The following is a 22,287-nucleotide window of genomic DNA, read 5'->3' as shown; positions in this document are numbered from 1 at the left end:
GGAGGAGATGGCCTCAAGCACCCCAGCCAACCCCAGTCCAACTGCAAACCAAACCCAACCCAATCCAACCACAACCCAACACCAAACCCAACCCAACTAATCCAACAACCCAACACCAAACCCAACCAAACCAATCCAACAACCAAACCCACTCCCAGCCCAAACCCACATCCAGCCACAACCCGACACCAAACCCAGCCCAACACCAAACCCAGCCCAAACCCAAATCCAGCCACAACCCGACACCAAACCCAGCCCAGCCCAATTAATCCAACTGCCACCAAACCCAGCCCAAACTCACGGCGTGTTTGTGAAACATCAGCCATTGACTGAAACACAGCAGGGCTGCACCAAGAGACTCTTCTGATGTCAGCTCCAACAGCCATCATTGCACCTTCTCTTTTTTTTTTGTGACTGACCAGGGGCCACAGGAGAGGCTCTGCCCACTGGCAGTGTCACCACCCAGCTTTTGTTTCGTTTTGACTGATTTCTTTAATATTAACCATCAAATGCTGTGTCAGGCTGGTTTAAAAAATATTTCCTACCTTTAATTTCTCTTGGAATAAACCAATGTTTACTACAGTATTAAAGCTGGCCCAAAATGGGAACATTTAGTAAGTGTTCCAGACAAGATTTTCTTTTTGGAAAATTTTAATTTAAAAAAAAAATTCCACTGGCTCTCCTGTAAGAGCAATAACTTCTGCCTCAGTTTGATTTTCTTTCCTCCAGGAGACATCTTGTGAATACATGTGTGTGGGACTTTTGTTCCCAGAAGCTCTCTAGGTAGCACATCCAAGAGCTCCCAAGTGCCTCTGAAAAGGAATTTATTCTGGTCTCAGAGTAACTGGAGTATCCAGGAGCCGGAGGGGGACCCTGCATGGAAAGGTTTTGTGGGGACACGGCGGGAGCAGCGTGGTGCTGGTGCTCACACAGCATTGCTAAGCAGGTCCCCAAACACCCTGTCCCCAAATAATGCCTTTTGGAGGGCTCTTGGCAAGTTTGCAATCCCCATCCATCCCCAGCACTCGCTCTGCTCCAGCAGCATCCCGGCAAGGCAGGACAGAGCTCGGCACAGGACAGTCACAAACACAAACAAATAGTGCTGACAGATGAAGTATGAAGGGTTTTTTAAAATCCTTCCCATCAGCCCTCCCCATCCCTCTCCCAGCCCCAGGGAGGGGCTCTCACACCACCCCAGGCAGCCCCGAGGTCCCAGCACCAGCCCCAGCCACGGAGCGATGCTGGGGCTGGATAAAGCCTGGCCTCAGCCTAAGCCAAGGCTGGATCCAGCCCAGCCCCTTCTGATGCCAGGGCTGGATAAAGCCTGGCCTCATCCTTGGCCTCAGGAAAGCCAAGAAATAGCACAAAAGTTGGCTATAAAATCCAAGGATGGAGAGGAACCAGCAACGTGCTAGGGAAACACCGGATTTTATGCCCACAAACCCCTGGCCCTCTTCATCAACACCTCAGGGCAAAGACCACGAGGCAGTTTGGGAACTCACCCCTGCCCAAACCATACCAGCCACCTGAGAGTGCTCCCCGAAGGGTCAGAGTGCTATGGAGAGGGGGTGATCCCATGGGAATGAGCTGTGCTGCCCACCCTGGAAAGCAGGAAAAAAATTACTGCTGTTTTCCTCTTTTTTTCCCCAAGACAAAAGCCCAGGAAGTTTAATTACTGTGGACAAAAACGTGAAGAAGGCTGAAATTTCAGCTGCCTTCTCTCTAAGTGACACCATGGAGTAAAGGAAGCAGCAGCTCCAGGCTGGGGGTCGGGGGCTTTAGAGCCTCTTGGCGACCAGTCTCAAATGTCCTTTGCTTCTCCCCTTACAGCTCTTCTAAAAATATCAAATATAGATCTTTTCCTCATAATATTTTAAGATACTCTATTTATACATTAATCCTTTCAAAAATAAAAAGTGACACATAGAGCAATTCAGTCACTCAGAGTCTTTAAAACTGTTACAAAAAGCCACGACATCCATCCCCAGCACCACGGCCTGGGGGTTGAGACTTTCTTTTTATAAAATATGATTCCAGCTCTCAAAATCCCGGCTCTGCAGCCAAACAGGGCTCCTTCTCCCACCCTCCCCCTTCAGAATGACCTGGAACGATGGGGGTTTGGCCCTGCCCGGCCCTCGTGGCGCGTCCATGGAGGCAGGAGCTGGGCTGGGGCAGCCAAAGGGCTCCTCCTGGCTCTGCACAGCCCCATCCTGGCCACACCAACAGCAAGGATGGAAATAATTCACCTGGCACAACCGGCACTGCACAGACTTGGCACGGACGAGGCTGCAAGCAAGGGGAGGCCTGGGAAACAACGCTGGAGAGAGGCAGAGGCAGCTCCAGCAGGGCCTGGGCGCTGGTGGGAGCACGGAGGTGTCTGTACAGTGGGATTTGGGAAGGGCAGGTACCAAACAGCCAAACAGGAGTGGGGCTTGTCTGGGGCTGCAGCAGGAGGGCAGCAGGGGCTGCTCACCTCACACAGACTGAGGGCTACCCCACAGAATCAAAATCCTGGAAATAAAAAAGAGGAGTTTGAGAGGTTGGTCCAAAGCATCCTCTCTGCACCGAGCAGGTACCTGCTGAGCCCTGCCAGCCCTGGGCCCTGCACCCGGGGCTCGCTCTCGCCCGCAAGAGCCGGCACTGTGGTGGCACAAGGAGGGGACACCGGCCAGGGCCACCACGGGCGCTCAGCCCCCAGCCCTTCCCCTGCCCCAGAACCCCCTGGCAGCACCAAGAGCTGTGCCTGGGGCACCAGGGAAGCACGGGGAGCGCAGGACTCCTCCTCGGTGGGACCCTGCTGGGTGGGGGCCCTGGGCTCCCTGGCAATGTCCCCCTGCAGGGACCCCCCCTTCGGGGCAGCTCCGGCCATCCCCAGTCTTCAGCTCGGCCCCTTGGAGCACTTGGCTGTCCCTGGGCTGGTTTTCCATCGCTGGGATCTGCATTGAAGCACCCCCCTCGGGGCTGGGGGAGTCTCTCCATCTGCCCAGGAGCGCTGCCTGCGGCCCAGCAGGACGAGAGGCGGCGTCTGATGCACACAGAGATCCAGCAGCGGGCACAGGGGCGTCCTCCCCCGGTCACACGGTGGCACAGGGCACAGGAGCCTGCAGGACTCGCCATGGATACCATGGAATGCTCAGCAGTGGCTCTGTGCACCCCACAGTTATAGGAACTCCACGTAGTTCTCGGGGATCAGTCCTGTCTTGCCGTTGAGGGTCCCTTCCAGCCAGCCGGGCTCCTGGGACGGGTGGACTGCAGAGACAGGGAAGGGCAGCTCAGACCTTGCATCTGTGCTCATTTTTAAGAAAGGGAACTAGCAGACTTAAAGATGATCTTCAAGGTCCCTTCCAACCCAAACCATTCCATGATTCTGTGAAGACACCAAGGGAGGTGAAGCGCTCTGTCCCCGCCTGCTCCCCGTGGGACTCCCTGGCCTTTCCTTCAGCAAGTGAGCTGCATGCTCCAAATACTGCCCAGGGCTGCTGGGCTGAGGGAAGTATTTAGGATAAAAAAAGGGGCTCAAAACTTCCCCTGGATTTGAGCTAAGATCTCGTGGAAGTTGAAGAGAACATGGTTAGCTCCATCACATGGTAACTCTGCACATCCCGCCTTGGCCTGGGCCCAGGCTGGGAGGGAAATTGCATTAGGGAACAATCCCAGTGGGAAAGCAAACCCTGCAACCTGATTGTGTGCAACCAGAAACCTGATCAGTCCTCAAAAGCCTTTCTTTATTCAATCAACCCCCAAAAATTTGCTGATTTTGCAGGAGGCAGGCCAGGGTTACGCCCGCAGGCAGAGGAACACCCCCTCCCACAGTCATGGTGGGAAGCCCGTGCTCCAGAGCTCCTGGAGCTCCCTGGGCTGCTGCGACTGCAGGCCTGGCCTCACTCCCTCACTCGTGTCTGGGTCAGTGAACTGGAGCTCTCCAAGTGCCACCGTGCCCTGTGGGCAGCAGCAGCCCCCAGCCCCGGCTGGGCTGGGATCAAGCTGCTGCTCAGCCACGTGCAGCCTCACAGCAGCTCAAAGTCAAACTGGAACCTGGCTCCAAGTACTGCCAAGGCCCCTTTGCCTTTGCTGGGGTTGGAAAAGGCCCTTCATCACAGCGAGAGTCCCACCAAGCCAGGCTGGTTCTACCTCACGTCCCCCAGCCAACGTGAGCCCTGGCTGTGCTGCTGAGTGACTGGAACACGCTGTGTTCTTTTTCCCTTGAATAATCCATTGATTTTTATCAGCAAACATAATGTATTTAATTCAAACTTGTTCCCCTCCTAGCTGCTCTGATTCCCACGGGCCCTCAGAGGGGAGACCATGTTTATTTATAAGATGACTATGGAGCTGCTTCGGAGAAGGATTGTCTTTAATTCACATGTATTCATTCTCCTCCCCTTTCTGCTGCGTTCGCCTCTATATCCCTGGGCAAAAACAGTGCATGTGGTAGCAGCTTCCCAAATGACAATGCTTAACATTTAAAAGCCAAGAATGACTTGGAAAGGAGTAAAAAAATCTTTTCGTTACACTGGGATTATAACTAAGCCAGAGCTGCTCAGCTCCATGGGGCACAAACTCTTGGTGCAGGAAACACCAAATCTGAGTTCATTAGCATGGTCTGAGTGAGCAAAGCCCACCTGCTCCAGTGCTCCTATCCTGAGGGAAAAACCACACGTGGCTTTCCCATCTCCTGCACAAAACATTGCAGCAGCTACCCCGAGTATTTCTGGTGCTGATGTCTGGAATCTCATCTCCCCTGCACAGAACAGCTCTGGGAATGGCAAACACCGGGGCAGGCACAGCTCACCAGGGTCTGGCTTGAGCTTAGAGGAGGGGTTGGGAGCCACGGCAGGGTTTGGAGCCCAGGGGGTGTGCGGGGCTGTGGCATGGGCTGGGAGCAGGGCTGGCCGTGCCTGGAGGAGCCCAGGGGGTGTGCGGGGCCATGGCACAGGCTGGGAGCAGGGCTGGCTGTGGGCAGGCTGGGAGCAGGGCCGGCCGTGCCGGAGGGCCCAGGGGGTGTGCAGGGCCCATGGGACAGGCTGGGAGCAGGGCCGGCCGTGCCGGAGGGCCCAGCACTCACCGTTGTCGAACACGGTGCCGGCCGTGAAGGAGAGCTCGGAGTCGTGCTCGGCTTTGCAGGCGTAGAGCGCGCGGGCCTTGCGCAGAGGGGAGCTGCAAGACAGGCACCGGTGGGCACGGGGCCACCCACAGCCCTCACAGCGCTGTGCCCTCTGCTGGGGCTGCTGCCCTGCTGGGCTACCCTGCCCCAGAGGGAGGGAGGGAGGGAGACACCAGCAGAGGCTGAAGGCTCTCGGGGATGAGCCCCATTTCACCACAATGCAAATCCCAGTCTGAGCCCAGCTGGACCGGAGCCCACACTGGTGCCCAAACAGCACCAGCCCAACCCAGGGGTCCTCTCATCTCCTCTAGGCTGGAGCTGCAATGTTCTGTATCTGAGGGGCCATCACTGACCAGAGGTTGGCACAGAGCAAAGGTGGCAGCAGGTGCTGGCACTGACCCACTGCCCCTGGCCCCGCTCTGCCAAACCCATCCAAGTGCAGCTGCAACCACAAGGAAAATTTCACAAGGAAGAATTAGCACTTGGTTAGGTTATTTCAAAGCTGAAAGACAAGCAGGTCCATGAAGGATTTGCTGCACTTCTTTAGAGCCTGTACCTAAAGGTAAAAAAGATTTAACAGCCATTAGATTTTGCTGGTAGTGTCAGCATGCCCACGCTGCAGGGGAGGGAATCGGAGCAGGGAGAGCCAGGAATGGAGCAACTGCTGGCAGAGAGAGGAAAATGAGGGACCTCAGGGCTCCTCAGGCACAGCACCGGCACACAGAGCTGTCCCTGCACCTGGAATCCCCACCCATCCTTCCCAGCTTTGGGCTGGAGCAGGGCTGGTGGAAAGCTGGGACACTGCCAGGCTGCAGTGACAATGACAGTGACAGTGCCAGCCCAGCCAGGCCCGGGCCATTCGAGCAGCCAGACACATCCAGCACTCCTGCTCAGCTGTGACATGGCCAAGGGAAGCGATGAAGTGCCCCAGGAGCTGCTGGGGTGGGGAACAAGGCGTCACCATTCTCAGATCAGTGGTTTTACCAATTTTTATCTTTACAAGAACTTGAAGTTCCTGAGCTCCTCGGATGAGCCCAGGGAAGCAGCGAGGCAAAAGCAGCTCCCCTTCACACCAAAGTCCAAACTCAGGAACTGGGAATGGTTTTGGCTCTGCTGCAAAGAGAGCCCCGAAATTGAGATCTCTCTTCTTCAAATTCCAGCTGCCTGACACGAGCAGCTCCCAAACACTTAAAAACCAGGATGGGCAAACAATCCTCCCACTCCAGAGGGTCCTTCACTGCCAAGGAGGCACCACTCACACGGAGTGCTTGAGACCATCAGGTGGAAAACAAAAGGGATTTCCAGGCTCACGGTGCACTCAGGGCACAATGGCATGGCTGGTGCCAAGGGCACAGGACCCCGGGCAGCACCTGCTCTGGTGCCACCCCAGGGCACAGGGGGACCCCACGGGGCTGGCACACAGCTCAGCCTGACCCACTGCTCTGGGACTTGCTGGGAATCCTGCCCTGGTTCCTCTGCAGCTTCCAGGAAGGGTTTGCCCCAGTGATGCCCAAGGACCTTTATCCTGGGAGCAGCCTGTGCTACCCTGTCGCCGTCACCCTCTTAGGATCCCAGGCATGGCCATGGCCAGAAAACCAGGGGTGGCAGAGCTTTCCAAAGGCACTTTACTCCTCACAGCACACTTCTTACCTGTTGCAGAGCAGAGCAAAGCCAGCGCAGCACTGAGCTGAGCTGGGCCCAGCAGTGACAGCGAGCACAGCTCCCGCTCCCCTCACCCGGGGCTGTGGGCTCCAGCCTGGCTCGGAGTGCTCCAAGGGGCTCTCCTGGGGCAGGAGGGTTTGAAAGCTCCCCTCTTGCTGAGTGCAGACAGCTGCTTGGGAGGGCTCGAGCAGGATGCCAGGGAAAGGGAAGTGAAGTGGGGGAAACCGGGGAAATTCAACAGAAACAGCAAAAGCAACAAAAAGCCAAGCGAATTGTGCAACAGACCTGATGGGGGATGAGTCGCTGGACGTAGAGGAGGTGGGCATAGGACTTGATGGCGCAGAGAACATGGGCCAGGACGGTGAGAGGGGTGACGTTGGGCTTGGATTCTGAGGGCTGCAAGACATAACCAGAGACCTTATCAACGTGCAAGCACAGCAACAAACAGCAACCGAGAGACACACAGACGGCAGCCGACGATAGCGAGTGCCTTGGGAGCATTCGGAGCGTGAGACACAGCTACAGAAGGGAGTGCCAAGACCTTGGGGAGTGTTTCAAGGCTGGGCCTGCATTTGTCTGGACAACAAGAGCTGGATCTTCCAGTCAAGCCCCACTCCATTGCCCCGTCCATGGCACCTGGCACCCTGTGTGCCAAGGGTCTGTGCTGCAGCTAAGCCACTTACCTGCCTGTGCTTCCTGCAGAGCTCCCAGAAAGAACTGCTGGTATTTCTGGACGGTAATGATGCCTGTAAGCAGCCTCCACCCCCTCTGTCACTTGTGGTGCTCATACATTCAGTGTATAAAAATGTCATTGATTTTGTTTTCCACGTTTTACATCCCTTTTTCCCCTCGTGCTGATTCCTGAAGCTACAGCTGTCAACTGGAGCTGAATCGAGTTACTGAACTGGTAATTGCACACAGAAGTTTTTGGGTCCTTCCAAACTGTTCAATTCAGGTCATTCTCAAGTTCACCAAAAAGCAATTATTGTACTAAAATACCAGGTTGATTAATTTACTGCTTCTCTGCTTAGCACTCATTGGTATTCCCTATCCAATTCAGATTAGAAACTCCATCCCTGATAAAACACCAGAAATCTCTCTCCACACTGCAAGTGCCTCTGTAAAAACAAGAAGTTTTGTAAAAGCGTCATGACTAATGTTTTCTCCTTGAGAGAGGGACAGTACCTCTGATCACACAGGTCTGTGATGATGTGGGGACAGGGCACAAACCCCAGAATTCTGTCCTTATCCCTCAGCTGGGGCCTCCTGGGGTAGAGGGAAGGGATTCAGGGAATGGTGGCTCCAGAACACGTGGAGAACCTCAGCCCTGCCGGAGTTCAGAGCAACATTTAACCTTCCCCAGTGTCCTTTGGCTGCCACCACAGGGGGATATTTATGACATGGATGCTTTCCCCTTGGAAACTGGACCATCTCTGCTTAAGGCCAAACTCTTGGCTGGACTCCTTGCAGAAGCTGTGTCACTGGATTCAACAGACACTGATTAGTTCCCTCTGAAATTATAGGCAACACCTTTATTATGTCAGAAGATTACATAGAGAAATGGATACAACAGTGAGTGCAGCATGACTTCACCAGAGGCTGGAAAACAGGGAATGCTGTCAGGCAGGCTATCAACGAGATCCTCCAAATGTTCTGCTAATAATCATCACTATTTAAAAACAATCCTTTAGCATTTCTGTCATTAAAACTGTCCATCTTTTGAAAAATGAGTTTTCCTTGGTCTTTACCAAACCTGACAGCCATTGGTACTTACCAGATACTCCATCTATCCTCACCTCCTAATGGGAGGTGCCACCAAGGTCACCAAGTCATCCCAAACTGCCAAAATTACCCCTTTAAGCACCACTTCTTTCAAAGAGATGGCCTAGCAACTCCCTTCTCAAATAGGAGCCTGGCCAAGGTGGGACTTGGAGGGGCCATGAGCTGGTGACCAAAATGTGGCTAAGCTTGTCCTGCTGAGAGTGGCCACCAACACCCACCAGCCCTCCCAGCACTGTGGCTGTGGGCAGCTGGCTCGAGGTGCAAGAGGCCATGGCACTGGTGTGCCAGCATGGAATGGCCACCGTGTCTGCCACCAGCCCTGGTCCTCTCCACTGCACAAAGGAAGGAAAATCCAGTGACAGAGGGCTCCAGGACTGGAAATTGCTACTGTACTTTTTGAGATGAAATCATGGCAAAAGAATGCAGCTCTCATTTCTCCTCAAGGCGCTGTCATCGCTCCACAACTGTGCCCGCTCCGCCCATGACAGTGGGGAATTCAACCAGCAGGATCTCAGAGTTATCAGGGAAAAAAACCTGAAAGAACCAACACTTGGGCTGGCCTCTGCCTAAGAAATTATCACTAATTTGGAGCAGGATTTTGGTGTCTTTGGATCCTTGGTGTCACAGAAAACACTCTGTGCCCAGCAAACCCACGGAGAGAGCAGGTCGCAATTCCAGCATGTGCATTGGGGTGTGCAGAGCACCCTGTGCCCATCAGGTGCTCACAGAGGAGATGAACATGGTCCTAAGCTGCTCTGCAAGTCCTTCCAGAACATTTCCTCAAGAAGAACACATGGATAGCTCAGGATTCACCGGAGCAGCTGCCCACGACCGACAGACCCTGGGGTATGATGGGTATGAAGGGTTCACCTCCCTCCCATGAAATACAGGTATTTATTTCCAAGCTACTGCTTGAGTTTCACCTTCCTGAGCTTATGATACTGCCAGACCCAAGTCCTGCCTTGCTGGAGGTGTCAGTGCACAGGAGGGAATGGGCTATCCCAAGGTCTCTGGCGTTTTGGAAAACAGTTTTCTTGTAGGATCCAATTTCCTTTGTTTCTCACAAAAAGAGCAGAGATGGTGAGAGGCTGGGGGGAAGTTCTGGCAGCTGCCTGCAGGCAGCAAATGTCAGCTGGACGTTTTTTTTCCTTCTTCTTACTCAGGAGGGCTTTGCGAGGGGCTCTTCCTGTTGGGTGCACAGTGGAAACAAAACAGAGAAAATTGCTAAGAACCAAAACCATCAGAAGCAGGAAACAAAGAAATGGCTCAAATTAGAGTCTTCCACGGTGAGAATGGACCTTTCCCTAGCAGAAGCAGCTGGGGGAACTCCACAAGTCCGTAGCCCAAGGCATCCTGAGGTTCTTGCCCTTCCTGCTGGTCCGACTGCCCCTCGGAAGCAGTGGCTGTGATCCCACAGGGAGGGAGTTCTGCTGGGCACGGGCAGGGCAAGGAGGGCACTGTGCCACAGCACCTGCAGGGGCACCTGCACCTTCCACTCCGTGTGTCCCTCTGGCAATCCCACTCTTCCAGCAAGCACAGTACTTGGAAATGAATTTAGGAGCTAAATCCTCCTCCCTGCTTCCCGTGCCGGCTGTACACACTGCCTTTCCCATGCAGATGTTTAGTTTGCTGCCCAAACATTGAAAAAAAGCAGTAAGTCTTGTTTCAAGACTCTGATGGAGTTGCTGGAGCTAAAAAAAAATTTTTTGTGCTCTTTTCTCCTAACCTGCCTCTTTCATTCCTCTTCCTCCGCCCAGGCTGCCTCTGGTGCTCCTCAGCCGGCTCAGGCCCCCAGGCATGTGCAGCTCTCACAGCCTCTCTCAGCAGGTCTCCAGACAACTTCTGCTGCTTTGATCTCCTGGCCGAGAGGACATCAGTTCCACTTCAAACATGTTTACAACCTGTTTATTTTTGTGGAACTCGGGGCTATTTCTGCCACAGAACATCTCAGAGCTATGGACGGGCAGAGTCCACTGATGCATTCCAGCCCTTTCATGAAATCACCTCAAGAATAAACAACAATATTCCCCTTCTGACATGATCAGTACCTGACTGCAGAAAAATACATCAAGGACCACCCAGCCCTCTGCTCCCTGATCTATTCCTATAGAACAAAGCTGCGGAACATAAGGTTCTTCTCAAAGGTAACAAGAAAAAAGAAAATTACAGCTTTATGTAATGCCAGAGCACTTCAGCTCTGCTGAAACAAGGACAAGACTGCAGCTCACCAGCAGCCATGGCTCTGTTGCCTAAATGAAATGGGAGGCAGCCTGGGTTTGGGAAGCTCATGGAGCTCAAGCAGTGCAGCAGGTCCCAGCAAAGACTGGAGTGATGGCTGGGCTCTAGGAAGCAGCTCCTGGGCACTCCTGGCAGAACCACCCCAGACCTGACCACCAGCTCACAGGGCTCCAGTCCGGCAGGGCTCTTCCTATACTTGGTACTTTAAAGCAAGAAAAATGATGTTGAACTCTCTGCAGCGTTACTCTCTCAGGAGCAAAGTCGCTGCATGCTTGTTTGGGTGGGAAAAATTTAAAGAAATTTAAAGAAATAAGCAGCTGGAATGGCCTGTGGTTAGCATCACTTGACCAAACTCGTCCAAAAATTCTCAAATTCTTCAGTACAGACCTTCCCCACATCTCCATTTACCAGTTTCCCATCTCCATCAGCACAGATTTCAGGATCTTCTTTCCAACAACACAGACATGTCCCTCTGTAACGCTGATGACACCCAGCACATGGGTTTGTCTTGTCACTTTGCTGCTTGGCTGATTTCCCATGTGTGGGAATACTTCCCTGCTTTAGTCATTTCAGAAACCATCCGAAAGCTTTTCCACTTGAATAAGAGAGAGCCCAGGATGAGTTCTGGCTCTGGGGAGGAGAGCTGGAGCTGCTGTCCCCCATTCCCATCTCCAGGCACAGACGGATGGTGCTCGATGGTGCAGAGGGAGGAGGTGACAGGTACAGAATTCTGGTGTGGAGCTCAGAGCCTGCTGCTAGTGCTGCAGAGAGTGAGGGAGCAAGCAGAGAGTCAGCAGTGGAAGAGTTCTCAGCATGAGCAAGCGCTGCAGGCACTGCAGGAAGGAAGCTGCAGCACCAGCCTGGTGCCAGCACAGGGGTCCTCCCGCCAGGTGAGATCCAGGTGATGGGACATGGTGACATCTTAACAGGGAACAGCATTTCAGTAACAGCTGCACAACTTGTTGGAGCCAGAGAATTACCAGTACCACCAGCAAGCCACAGACCCAGCAGTGGCTGCTCTCACACAGTCCCAGCACTGGGACAGGCAGGGGGAGATGGGGCAGGGCAGGGAATGGAGGCAGCCACGGCTCCACACAAACCTGCCTGGACAGGACCTGGAGTTACAGAACGGCCTGGGGCTGGAAGGGACCTTAAAACCCATCCAGTGCCACCCCAACCTTCCACTGTGCCAGGCTGCTCCAAGCCCTGTCCAGCCTGGCCTTGGACACTGCCAGGGACCGAGGGGCAGCCACAGCCTCTCTGGGCACCCTGTGCCAGGGCCTGCCCACCCTCACAGGGAAGGATTGCTTCCCAATATCTCACTCCACCTTTTGCTCAGCAGCTGCATTTTTTGCTCCATCAATAACCCCCTCCCTCTTCCTCTCTGCCCAAAAGGCTCTCAGCAGACTCAAAATCAGGCTGGAAGGTTTTATGTTGAACCAAGTGCTTTCAAACTGTGTTAAAGCTCTTAATTATTAATAGAAAAGTTGTAATGTGGCAGCAGGGAGCCAAAGCGGCAGTTTAGGAGGGAAGTGTTGGTAAATCAGGAGCCAGTGTCTTAGTCATGGCTTCTCCATCGTGCCACAGCTTCTAACATGAGATAATGCTGCAAGGCTGGGCGCATTAGTCACCAACAAATTCTGTTTGCAATTAAGCAGAACTCAACAGCCCTCCAGAAATCTCACTCCTCTCTGGCATTCAATGCACTGCAATCTTACATCCCCCTGAAAAGAAAACTCTCCCATCTGCCACCCCAACAACCATATGGGATCCTTGGAAAATGAAGGAAATTAAAGTCCCTGTGGGATCACAGCTCCCAGCTCAGCTGTGGGGGGTTTGGGAGGATCAAATATTTGAGCTAAACACATCCTGTGCCCCAGGCGGCCCCACGGCGCTGCCGAGCTGGCTCTGCCAGCCCCCAGCAGCTCAACCCGAGCTGTGTGGCTGAGGGTGACCTCCTTTTGGGAGCTCAGAGCTGCAGGGAAGCGAGGGATACAGAGGGACGCTGTCCTTGCTGCCAGCCTCCACCACCTGCCCCGGGGGAGGGCAGCCCTGCCCCCTGCCCGAGGCTTGTGCTGCCCCGGAGCCCTGGAGCCTGGCTTTGGGTGCACAGTGAGGGTATTTGGTCCTTATTTCCCCACGCTGAGCCCTCCTCTGGCCGGCAGAGCTGCTCTGCCACAGGAGCCAGGAGGGACCCCAGATGGCCCAGCAGGCGATGGGGGATCCCCTGCTCTGCCCCACCTGCTCCAGGAGGGAAAACACTGCTCTGCCACCCCCCAAGGAGGGTACAGACTTTGGGATGGCAGCAGCCACTCCCCCCAGGAGCTGGCACTGTCAGCTCTCCAAAGGGAGAGAGGTTCCTTTCACTTTTTAAGCAGTTTCTGGAAACGACCAGAACAGTTATTCCTCACTGTAAAAAATTCATTCCTGGCTAAGGAATATTCCCAACATAACTTGATAGGAGGCCACTTCCAGGCTCAGATCCTAACAGAAAACAATGACAGTTCCTTTGAGCCTCATTAGCACCACGGGCTCAAACTCTCATTTTTTAGTGCGTGAATCTCCTCCCAGCACAAGGAGCCAACACTGCCCACGGAGAGCACACGCAGTGGGAAAAACAATGGGGATCACTTGGGCCTGAGAAGGTGGCTGAAGAATAATGGATGAGTAAAGACAATGCATAATAATTTTCTGCATTTTCTTGGTTTCCCTGATTTTGTTTTGTCCATTTGGCCTCGTGCTGCTTTGCTCTGCAGCATTCTGCACACACCAGTTACAAAAGCTGATCAGAGCATTTCACTGCAAACCCCACAGACCACAACACTGAAACAATCCAACTCAATCATATTTATCAAAAGAAACACCATGTTAGTTCTGTTCTTTCTTTTTCCATCTTTTCTTTCACTTAAAACCACCAAACTTTGTAATAACATTTTTGCCTCAGCAGCTCTGACCAGCAAAACTCCCCTCCTCCAGTCGCACAGCTGGGAGGTGTGAGCACCACAACCCTCCCAGTTTACTGGCCCAGCCTCAATTTCTCTGTCTGCCATCAAGCTGGACATGTAGCCTTGGAGAACCCTTCCCAGTAATCAAATACAGCAAAGATTAATGCATTCAATTGACTTTTTTCTGGTTAGCTATTTTTCCACTCCTTTTTCTGTGTGCTTTCCCAAATCTCCCTGTGCTGCACCCACTGCTGCGCTGTCCACCCAGCCCCTCCAACCCAAGGTCCCCAGCAGTTCCCTTCCCAGTGCCCAGCCAGGACACCCTCCCTGAGGATCCCTCACTCCCAGCCCGGGGCACGGTGCCAGCCTGGGGACAGGCAGGGGACTGTGACAGCTCTGGGGCTGCTGACAATGTCCCAGCTTAGCACTGCCCTGTCACCAGTGTCTGCACAGCAGCCACGGGATTGGGTTACCCCCAGGTGAAGGGAAAGCAGAGGCCTTACAGCTCCAGCTAATTTAGGAGATTAGTCAGGCACAAGGATCTCCTTTCAGAGGAGACATGATGTCTCTGTGAGCAGCAGCCCTGCTCTGCTCAGTCCCTTTGGGGCAATTGTCAGCCTTCTGCTGGGAAATGGGAAATGGGATGGTGTGGGAGGGGTGGCCCCTGGGGTGGTCCCCATCTGAACCCTGCTCACGTCCCCTGAGCCACCCCAGCTCCTTCCAGCACTGGCATCTGGAGCTGCTGGGCCACGGGGGAGCTCTGGGATGCTTTCAGCACTCCCAGTGCTGTGTGGTGGGGCTGGAGCCCAGCACTGCCTCAAAAACACTCCCAGAGCTGTCAAAAGACTTCCAAGGGAGAGTCTGGGCCACGTCCCCGGTTCTGAGTTTGACCTCCCTGCATAAAGAGGAACCAAAGAATGCACTTGGCCGTTTCTCTACTATATTTCACCTGAGGTGACATTTATAGGCAGCAGGAAGAACTAATGTACCATCATTCTGCTTTCAGCAGGCTCAATGAAAGGTTTGGCTGGGCTCACACTTGAGATCCTGCCCAAAGAAAACTCAGACACTGAGCAGAGGGACTGGGAGCGGAGGTGGATGGGGGGCTGAGCAGGCTGGGACCCCAAAATCAAAGGGGAGAAGGCAGGCAAGGGAGGAGAAAGAGAAAAAAGAGAGGCCTGGCCAGCAGGATGATGATCCTGAGCTGCAGACAGCAGCTCAGCACACAGAGTGCCTGTGACTGGCCCCAGGAAGGATTTGGTGGAGCATCTTTGATTCCTGCATCCATCCCCCCACAGTGACTGGGATGGATTTCAAACCCTGCTCCATTTGAAAGTAAAATTTCCATTAGCCAATATTTGTCTGAGGCAGTTTCTTTGAAGAAGATGCTGCTATGCAGCGATCTCCACACTAATTACAGGAATTAGGAAAGCAAGTGCAAGATCTTTTTTTTCCAAGGCTTTCCAGAAAGCTGCCTCTTAAGCATCATGTGCTGCTGAAGTTTAAGGTGCATTTTTAGAACTCTTGCAAGGAAATCTAAATTAATTCAGCTTGCGAGAAGCACCCTTAGATGTTCCCAGAGCATCACCCAAATAGAACAGTGCTCTTCAAAGGCAGAAACATCTGAGGAGTCTCCTGAGGGGCAGCACTGGGAAAAGCTGTGGATGGTGGGAGTCAGGCTACAGGACCTGCGGGCTGGCCTGGAGTGCAGAGCCTCTGAAGAGGCCGTTCATCTGTCCATCTGTCTGTCCATCTGCAGCCACTCACACACCCCTGTGTCACCAGAGCCCAGAGGAGCCCACAGCCAGAGCAAGGCAGGGATTCAGAGCCCCCCCAAGTCATTCCTGCTCCCGTTAGCAGAGGGCTCTCAGGCTGACAAATCACCTTTGTCTGAGGGGATGAGATGGAGGAAATGTTTTGATCTATGACCACTGGGTCACATGGGGCTGCCCACAGGGCTGGAGACTCGTTTTATGAGAATATTTGGCTACGCTTTCAAATTCAATTTGTGGAAAATTTTTAGACCAAGAGCTGACCCAAAAGTGAAGAAGCTCAAGCTTTGCACACTTGCTGTGCCAAACTCCAGGGCCCACACAGCAGGAAAACACATCCCACCTTTCCCCCTGCCAGCCCAGAGCAGCACACAGAGATGCTGGGGCAGGCAGGATCCCACTGCTGGGGGCTTCTCTTACCCAAACAGCCTGAAACATCCCACCTCAAAGGGAAATCCACCACCTCCCCCTGCCCTCCCCAAACCCAACCCTGCTCCTGCAGCCCACAGGCATTGCTCCTTTCCACACACCTTAAAATACCCCCTGGGAGGATACAGATGCTCAGAAAGTAAATCCTGGATTTTTTAAGCACAACAAGGGAAGGAATTCATGGAATCATTAAGGTTGGAAAAGACCTCCAAGATCATAAAGTTCAACCTTCTAAACAGAATCTGTACATATACATGAATTTATAGAGATACAGATATAAATTTAAAGATTATATGGCAATCAGCAACTAAGCCTCAAGTATATTTATCTGTGGAGTCTACTGAGTTTGCTGCTTGTGTTTTCCATGAGCCAGGTTTAAGGATATTTGCCAGAGCCCTGAATCACTCTGGTTTATGGAGCTTTCTCACCACAGGCATGATCTAGGACTCCCAAGCTAAAACTGCTCTAAAAGAAACAAACACACAGACACCCTCACAACAGTCTGCACCAAAAAAAATAAATAAGTCACAAGATAGTTTGAATGTTATGTCATCTGGAATCAGCCAAGCAGCAGACTGGGAATTTTAGGAGCTTTTCTCAAGTAAGAAGACTGGGAGATAGGCGGGTTCTGTTCTAGCCTGGCAGCAATCTCTGCTCCTCCTGAGCACAAACCTACCCCCGTCTGAGGCACGGAAGATGCAAACCCTGAGCAGCCACACAAGGAGGTATTGAGGGGAGGGGAGGTGAAATAATCGAGTACCCTGACCCTGCCTAGAAGGCGACACTTCAAGCAGCAACAGCCTGGGTTGGGGACCCAGGGTTGGGGCCACCAGGGCACCTCTTGCACCAGCTCCAGCCATCCCACCCTGCTGGAACCACAGAGACTGGGTGTAAAACCCCCTGTCCTAGCCTGGGACCACAGCTGGGAACTGGTCTGCTCCTCTTAAAGAGCCACTTAGATAAGGCTGTTCTGGAGCTGCTCTGATTACAAGATTTTACCTAATCCCCCAAAAATGCCATTTATTGTTTGGCAGCCCAAAGATCCGCCCCTCGGGGCTGGCCTCGGCGATCCAAACCCACATCAGGCAGAAGAGCAGAGTCGTGGGGTCTGGGCTGAGCTTTCAGTGGCTGCAGGGAGCAGATGGAGGCAGACACTTCCCCCAGCCCCAGGGTCCAGCTGGGGCTCCCTGCAGTCACCCAGGGGTGCCCAGCACACACGGGGTGCTCGATCCCCCAAGGAAGGGCAGCAGGGGACACGGCCGCAGAGGAGGGTCCCCAGGGAGCCCCAGCCCTGCTCTGCTGGCCCCAACACGCCTCTCCCAGCTCTTGGCTTGCTCCAGGGCCGCGGTGGCTCCCGGCCAGGCGGCCACAATGCAGTGGAAGGAAGAAGAAACAGCTTTGTTTTGCCCAAAGCCTCGCAATTAATCAAGTTCCTATTTCCTCGCAGTTCCACGCTCCCCACCCCAGGCAGCTCCCAGCCGTGGCAGAGCCCCTGTGCTGAGCACAGGGTTTGCTTTGCAATTTCATGTGAACAGAGAACCAGAAAATGAAATTAACGTGAAATAGAAATGTCTTTGCTACAGTGAGAACCACTCAGGGCCCTGCAGGTCCAGTGCAAGACCAGAGCCTCTGGAGCAGGCTGGCAGCCCCATCCCTGCCAGCACCATCCCCTGGGACTCCCCTGGGCACCAGCTCTCCACCCAGGAGGAATACACGGAATCCCAGAGTCATTTAGGCTGGAAATTACCTCCAAGAGCATCAAGTTCAACCTGTGCCAAATCCCCACCTTGTGCCCAGCCCAGAGCTCTGAGTGCCACCTCCGACCCTTCCTTGGGCACCCCTAGGGATGGGCACTCCAACCCTCCCTGGGCAGTTCCAAAGTCTGACCACCCTTTCCATGGAGAAATTCCTCCTGATTTGGACCCCTCTGAGCACAAGTCACTGTTTTTATACTGACACACAGCAAAACAAAACACCAGTGCATTTTCCTGGCCTTTTTCCAAATTAAAGTGGGGCTGAATATCAGAGTGGTAGGAGAGCAGGTGAGAATCCAGGCTCCTCAGGGATAGGAGCAGCTGATTTATGAGTAAATTTCTTAAACAGAAGTCTCAGAGATGCCATTTCAGAGGGACGTTCGCAAAGCGGCTGCCGGGAAGGCAGGATGAGGGTGGGACCCGCTCCTGCGCCTCTGCACCTCTAATTGCCATTATTCTTCAGGAATATAAACAACAGGAGCCACCCAGCAGAGAGCCATGAAAGCTCAGCAGAACGAGGGCCTGGGAGCACAGGGACAGGAACTGCAGGTCAGGCAGGTGAAGGACTCATTTCTGGCTCAGCACAGCCCCTCTGGTGAGGACAGATGGGCAGGCACAGCACAGCACAGCCTGGTCTCTCCTGCAGCTCTGCCCAGCTCCCCAGGAGAGGGACCAGCAGCAGGTAAAGGTCTGTTTGCTTCACCTCACGTGCTTTTGCTTTCATGTGTCCCACCTGATAACTGTCCAAGTTACCTGCATTTTTAAGAGACCATTTCTCCAAAGAAACCCTACCCTCTCCTGTTTGATCCATTGCCCCATCCCTGGAAGTGTCCAAGGCCAGGCTGAACAGGGCTTGGAGCAACTTGGGACAGTGGAATGTGCCCCTGCCCATGGGGTGGAGGAGCTTGAAGGTCATTCCAGGCCAAAGCAGTGTGTGTTCCATGATTCTGGGATGCTGCACTTGGATTTGGGATGGTGAAGGCCTTCAGAGCATAGGAGCAGAGCAATGGGAGGAAGGTGCAGCATCACCCCAGTCCCATGGCTCTGGTGTACTGTCCCCTGTCCCCCTGCCCCACAGCTCCCTCCCAGCCACTTGGAGAAGTCCCTGATGGAGACAGTAATAGTTGAAATTTCTCTCATTTTCAGGCATGGAAAGAGAAATGTTCAATTTTAACTGGGATGCCTAATGAAGATTTATTTATGTGGGAATAACCACTCTTCCTTGGAGTAACTGGGTTATTTTTTCATGACCACTAGACCTTAGATCTGCTCCTCATTTCTTTCCATACCCACAGAGGGCAAGAAATAGCCATACTTGGTCAGTGAGAAAATGAAATTAAATGCAAATAGACATGTACTGACTAAATCTGAGTTTCCCAAGGTTATTATTTCTCTAAATGCCAAGTCCCTGGGGTGAAGGAGGGGCAGCATCAGCCTGGGCCAGGGCTGGCAGTCTGGGGGCTCAGCCTGGCCCATGGCCCCATCTCCTCCAGTGCCCTGGCCCTGAGGGTGGGCACCAGCACTGGTGGCAGGCCTGGAGGCACTAATGAACGTGGAAAGGGTGTTAAACTGGTTCTATCTCCTTGGCTGGAACCACCCAGTGCCCCCCCTGACACAGGCAGGGACACCTTCCACTGTCCCTGGTCACTCCAAGCCCTGTCCATCCCTGACACTCTCAGGGATGAGGCAGCCCCAGGTGCTCTGGGCACCCTGTGCCAGGCCCTGCCCACCCTCCCAGAGAACAATTCCTCCCCAGTACCCCATCTAACCCTCTCCCATCAGTATGAAGCCATTCCCTTGTCCTTCCCCTGGCTCAGCTGAAGGATGCATCTCTGCTAGAAGCACAGTGCTTTCTGCTTCATGCTTGGCTGTATCCTAAGGAAGATGCTTTCTGCAGGGGCAGGATAAAGACACCCAACAGGACACACAAACCAACAGGACACAGAAACCTGCTGGGACACAGAAACCCAGCACTGCTTTGGGCACTATCCCTGCCCAGGGCTTAGTGGCCCTGGTGCCCAGGCAGCCACAGCCACAGTGACAGCTCCTGGCACAGGGCAGCAGTCCCACTGACTCACCCAGTACAACTCCTGCCCAGAGCAGTTTTTCCATAAAAATAAACCCAGCCCTAATAAATAAATGCATTCCCATCGTAAAAGCCCGATTGGTGGCTGGGAAGGAAGAGCCTGAGCCCGGCAGCAAAACAATTTCCCTCTGGATTGGAGACTGTGGACTGTGCTTCAGGGAAAGCACACCAGAAGGAGCCCATTTCCCTGGGGAGGGGGAGGTGGAGGGACCCCAGCCCCAGCACAGCCACTGCAGCAGCAGCTGGGAAGGAGCGACACTTGCTCACCAGGGGGATTTAGGAACTCGCCCAGCTCCTGGCAGAGCAGACCTGGGGGATACACGAGCATTTAGCAGGGAGCCAAGGGCTTTTGTAAACAGAAGCTCAAACAAACATCTCTCATTTCACAGATGGTGCTCACAATTTACAGCTGGCACGTTTAAAGGCCACCTTGGACACATTGGTGCTCACGGCCGCAAATGGGACACAAGAAATGCCCCAGGCCTGCACGCCTCAACATTTGCACTCCAAGGAGCCTCCCTCTGAAATCCACAGGAGTTATTTCCACAGGAATGTCAGTGGGATATTCTGAAGCAAAATACCATCAGAATGACCCAACTCCTTTCCCTGCAGCTTCCCAGTCTGGGTGAGCACAGGCTCCCGATGGGCTCGTGGGGGCTGCCAGGACAGCCCCTCCTGAAAAGCTCCTCAGCACAGCAGCCCTGGTCCACAGCTAAAAATTACAGACAATTGTGAAGAACACAAGACAAACCCCAAAGTCCTGAAGCAGCACTCAGGGGTAGGTGTCACAAGACCAGCAGAGAATCTGGCAGCGTTTGAAGCAGCACAAACCCCGAGGCACCTCCGGACCCTCCCACGGCCACAGACCCCAGATGTGGGCAGGTAGTTCCAGGGCAGCCCCAGAAGCCCAGCGCAGCAGCAGCAGCTGCCCCAGCCCGGGGCAGCGTGCGTGGCTGCCCGAGGCTGCCTGCAAAGCCCACATTTCTCAGCTGCCTGGCCAAACAGAAGTGTCTTTATGGAGACAGGATTTGGGCAGCCCCGCGGAGCAGGGCCGGAGCCGCCGGACACTGGCACCATTCAGACACCCTGCCCTGGCCCAGCCTGCAAACACAGGGCAGGGCTGGGCACAGACCCACTGCTGGCAGCCCTCCTCACCCTCCTCATCCTCACCGCTGCAAACCCAGCCCCACTGAGGGCAGAACCCCACAGAGCTCTCAAAAACATGGGCACAGCCCCTGCTCCTGGGCAAGCAGGGGCAGTGACAGCCACACACATTTAGAATAAAATCAAGTTAGCTGCTTCATTGAAAGACTGGATTAAAGACATTTGATTTAAATATTTGGGTCACAGAGAATATTTGCCCTGTGATAGCCCCCTTAGGATCTATATTTCAAACTTCAGCTCAACACAGCCCAAAACCCTGTATGCTCCCGCATGTGCAGAAATTATCTCATAATCACTGGGCTTGTGGAAAAGCACCAAATGCCACCAGCACTGTCAGAGCCACGAGCTGCCAGTGCTGTCCTGCTCAGCCCTGTTTCAGCTCACAGAACTAAAGGCTCTGTAACTGGCACAAGCACCTGGTTCAGTGCCAGCCCACTCACCTAATCCCTGGGGAACAGCACGGTGCCTCCGCTCCCCAGAGCCTCACACAGCTTAACTGAGTTATTCTGCTGAATTCCTCTGCAACTTCCGTTAAGAAAGAAATCATTAGGAAGAGGCAACTCTTGGAATCTGAAAAACTGTATATTTGGCAAGCAATCCTTGTAAGGTCTCAGCAAGACCCAGGCTCACAAACCTCATTCTCTGATAAGACACACCATTTTTTTCCCCCTTGAAGGATAAACTAAAGCCATCCTGTTGGGGAATGGGATGTCACTGACTCCAGAGCTTCAACCAGGCACGAGAGAGAGAAGCATCTTTACTCTGTATGTATCATATAAAAAGCACAGCCTTGATTTGGAGGTATCCTACCTTTGGGTGGTCTGTCCTGCCCCCAGGGCTCTCCTGCTGTGGGATGATCCCCATGGAGCAGGCACAGCACAGGGTTGGGCATCCCAACCCTGCCCACCGAGGAGAGGCTGCTGTGGGGCTGCTGCAGCTCAGGGTTTAGTGGCAGGAGGAGGATGATGGAAGCAGAGCAGATGGTGAAGCTGGATGAAGCCTGTGTCTGTTCCACACTTACCTTCCTGCCTGGGAGAGCCCAGCAGGGCCTGGAGCCATCCCGAATGCCAGAGTGAGAGCTGCACCTCAAACCCCAAACCCAACCCAGCCAAGGCAACAGCTCACCATGGCCACAGCACCTGTCCCAGCACCCACTGGCACCCCGCTACCCTGGGCATGGCCCAGTGGGGACTGGCAGTGTCAGGGGCCATGGGGGGGTGACAAGGACAGCGCTCCTGCACTGGGAGGGGTGACAAGGACGGTGTCCCTGCACTGGGAGGGGTGGCAAGGATGGTGTCCCTGCACTGGGAGGGGAGGCAAGGACTGTGTCCCTGCACTGGGAGGGGAGCAG

General features: G+C 53.8%; 1 protein-coding gene across 3 annotated transcripts in view; it reads right to left on the bottom strand.

The window, feature by feature from the left end:
• Positions 1-743: 743 nt before the first annotated feature.
• The window catches only part of ARHGAP26 (Rho GTPase activating protein 26), a 100,542-nt gene continuing 78,998 nt past the window's right edge, over positions 744-22,287 (bottom strand). Inside the window, exons 21-23 of one of the 3 annotated variants that reach the window (XM_084215872.1) lie at positions 7,052-7,162; positions 5,066-5,157; positions 744-3,249 (exon numbers count right to left, since the gene is read on the bottom strand). In XM_084215872.1, the coding sequence (XP_084071998.1) occupies positions 3,161-3,249; positions 5,066-5,157; positions 7,052-7,162 (292 nt within the window). In that variant the 3' untranslated portion in view covers positions 744-3,160. Of the gene's footprint in view, positions 3,250-5,065; positions 5,158-7,051; positions 7,163-8,293; positions 9,735-22,287 lie in introns of those variants that run through there. The other 2 variants (XM_084215873.1, XM_084215874.1) reach the window with 2 other exon arrangements.

This window comes from Fringilla coelebs (assembly GCF_963513975.1).
Source record: "Fringilla coelebs genome assembly, chromosome: 15".
Lineage (NCBI taxonomy): Eukaryota > Metazoa > Chordata > Aves > Passeriformes > Fringillidae > Fringilla > Fringilla coelebs.
The sequence above is the reverse complement of the archived record's forward strand: the minus strand, read 5'-3'. Positions and strand labels throughout refer to the sequence as shown.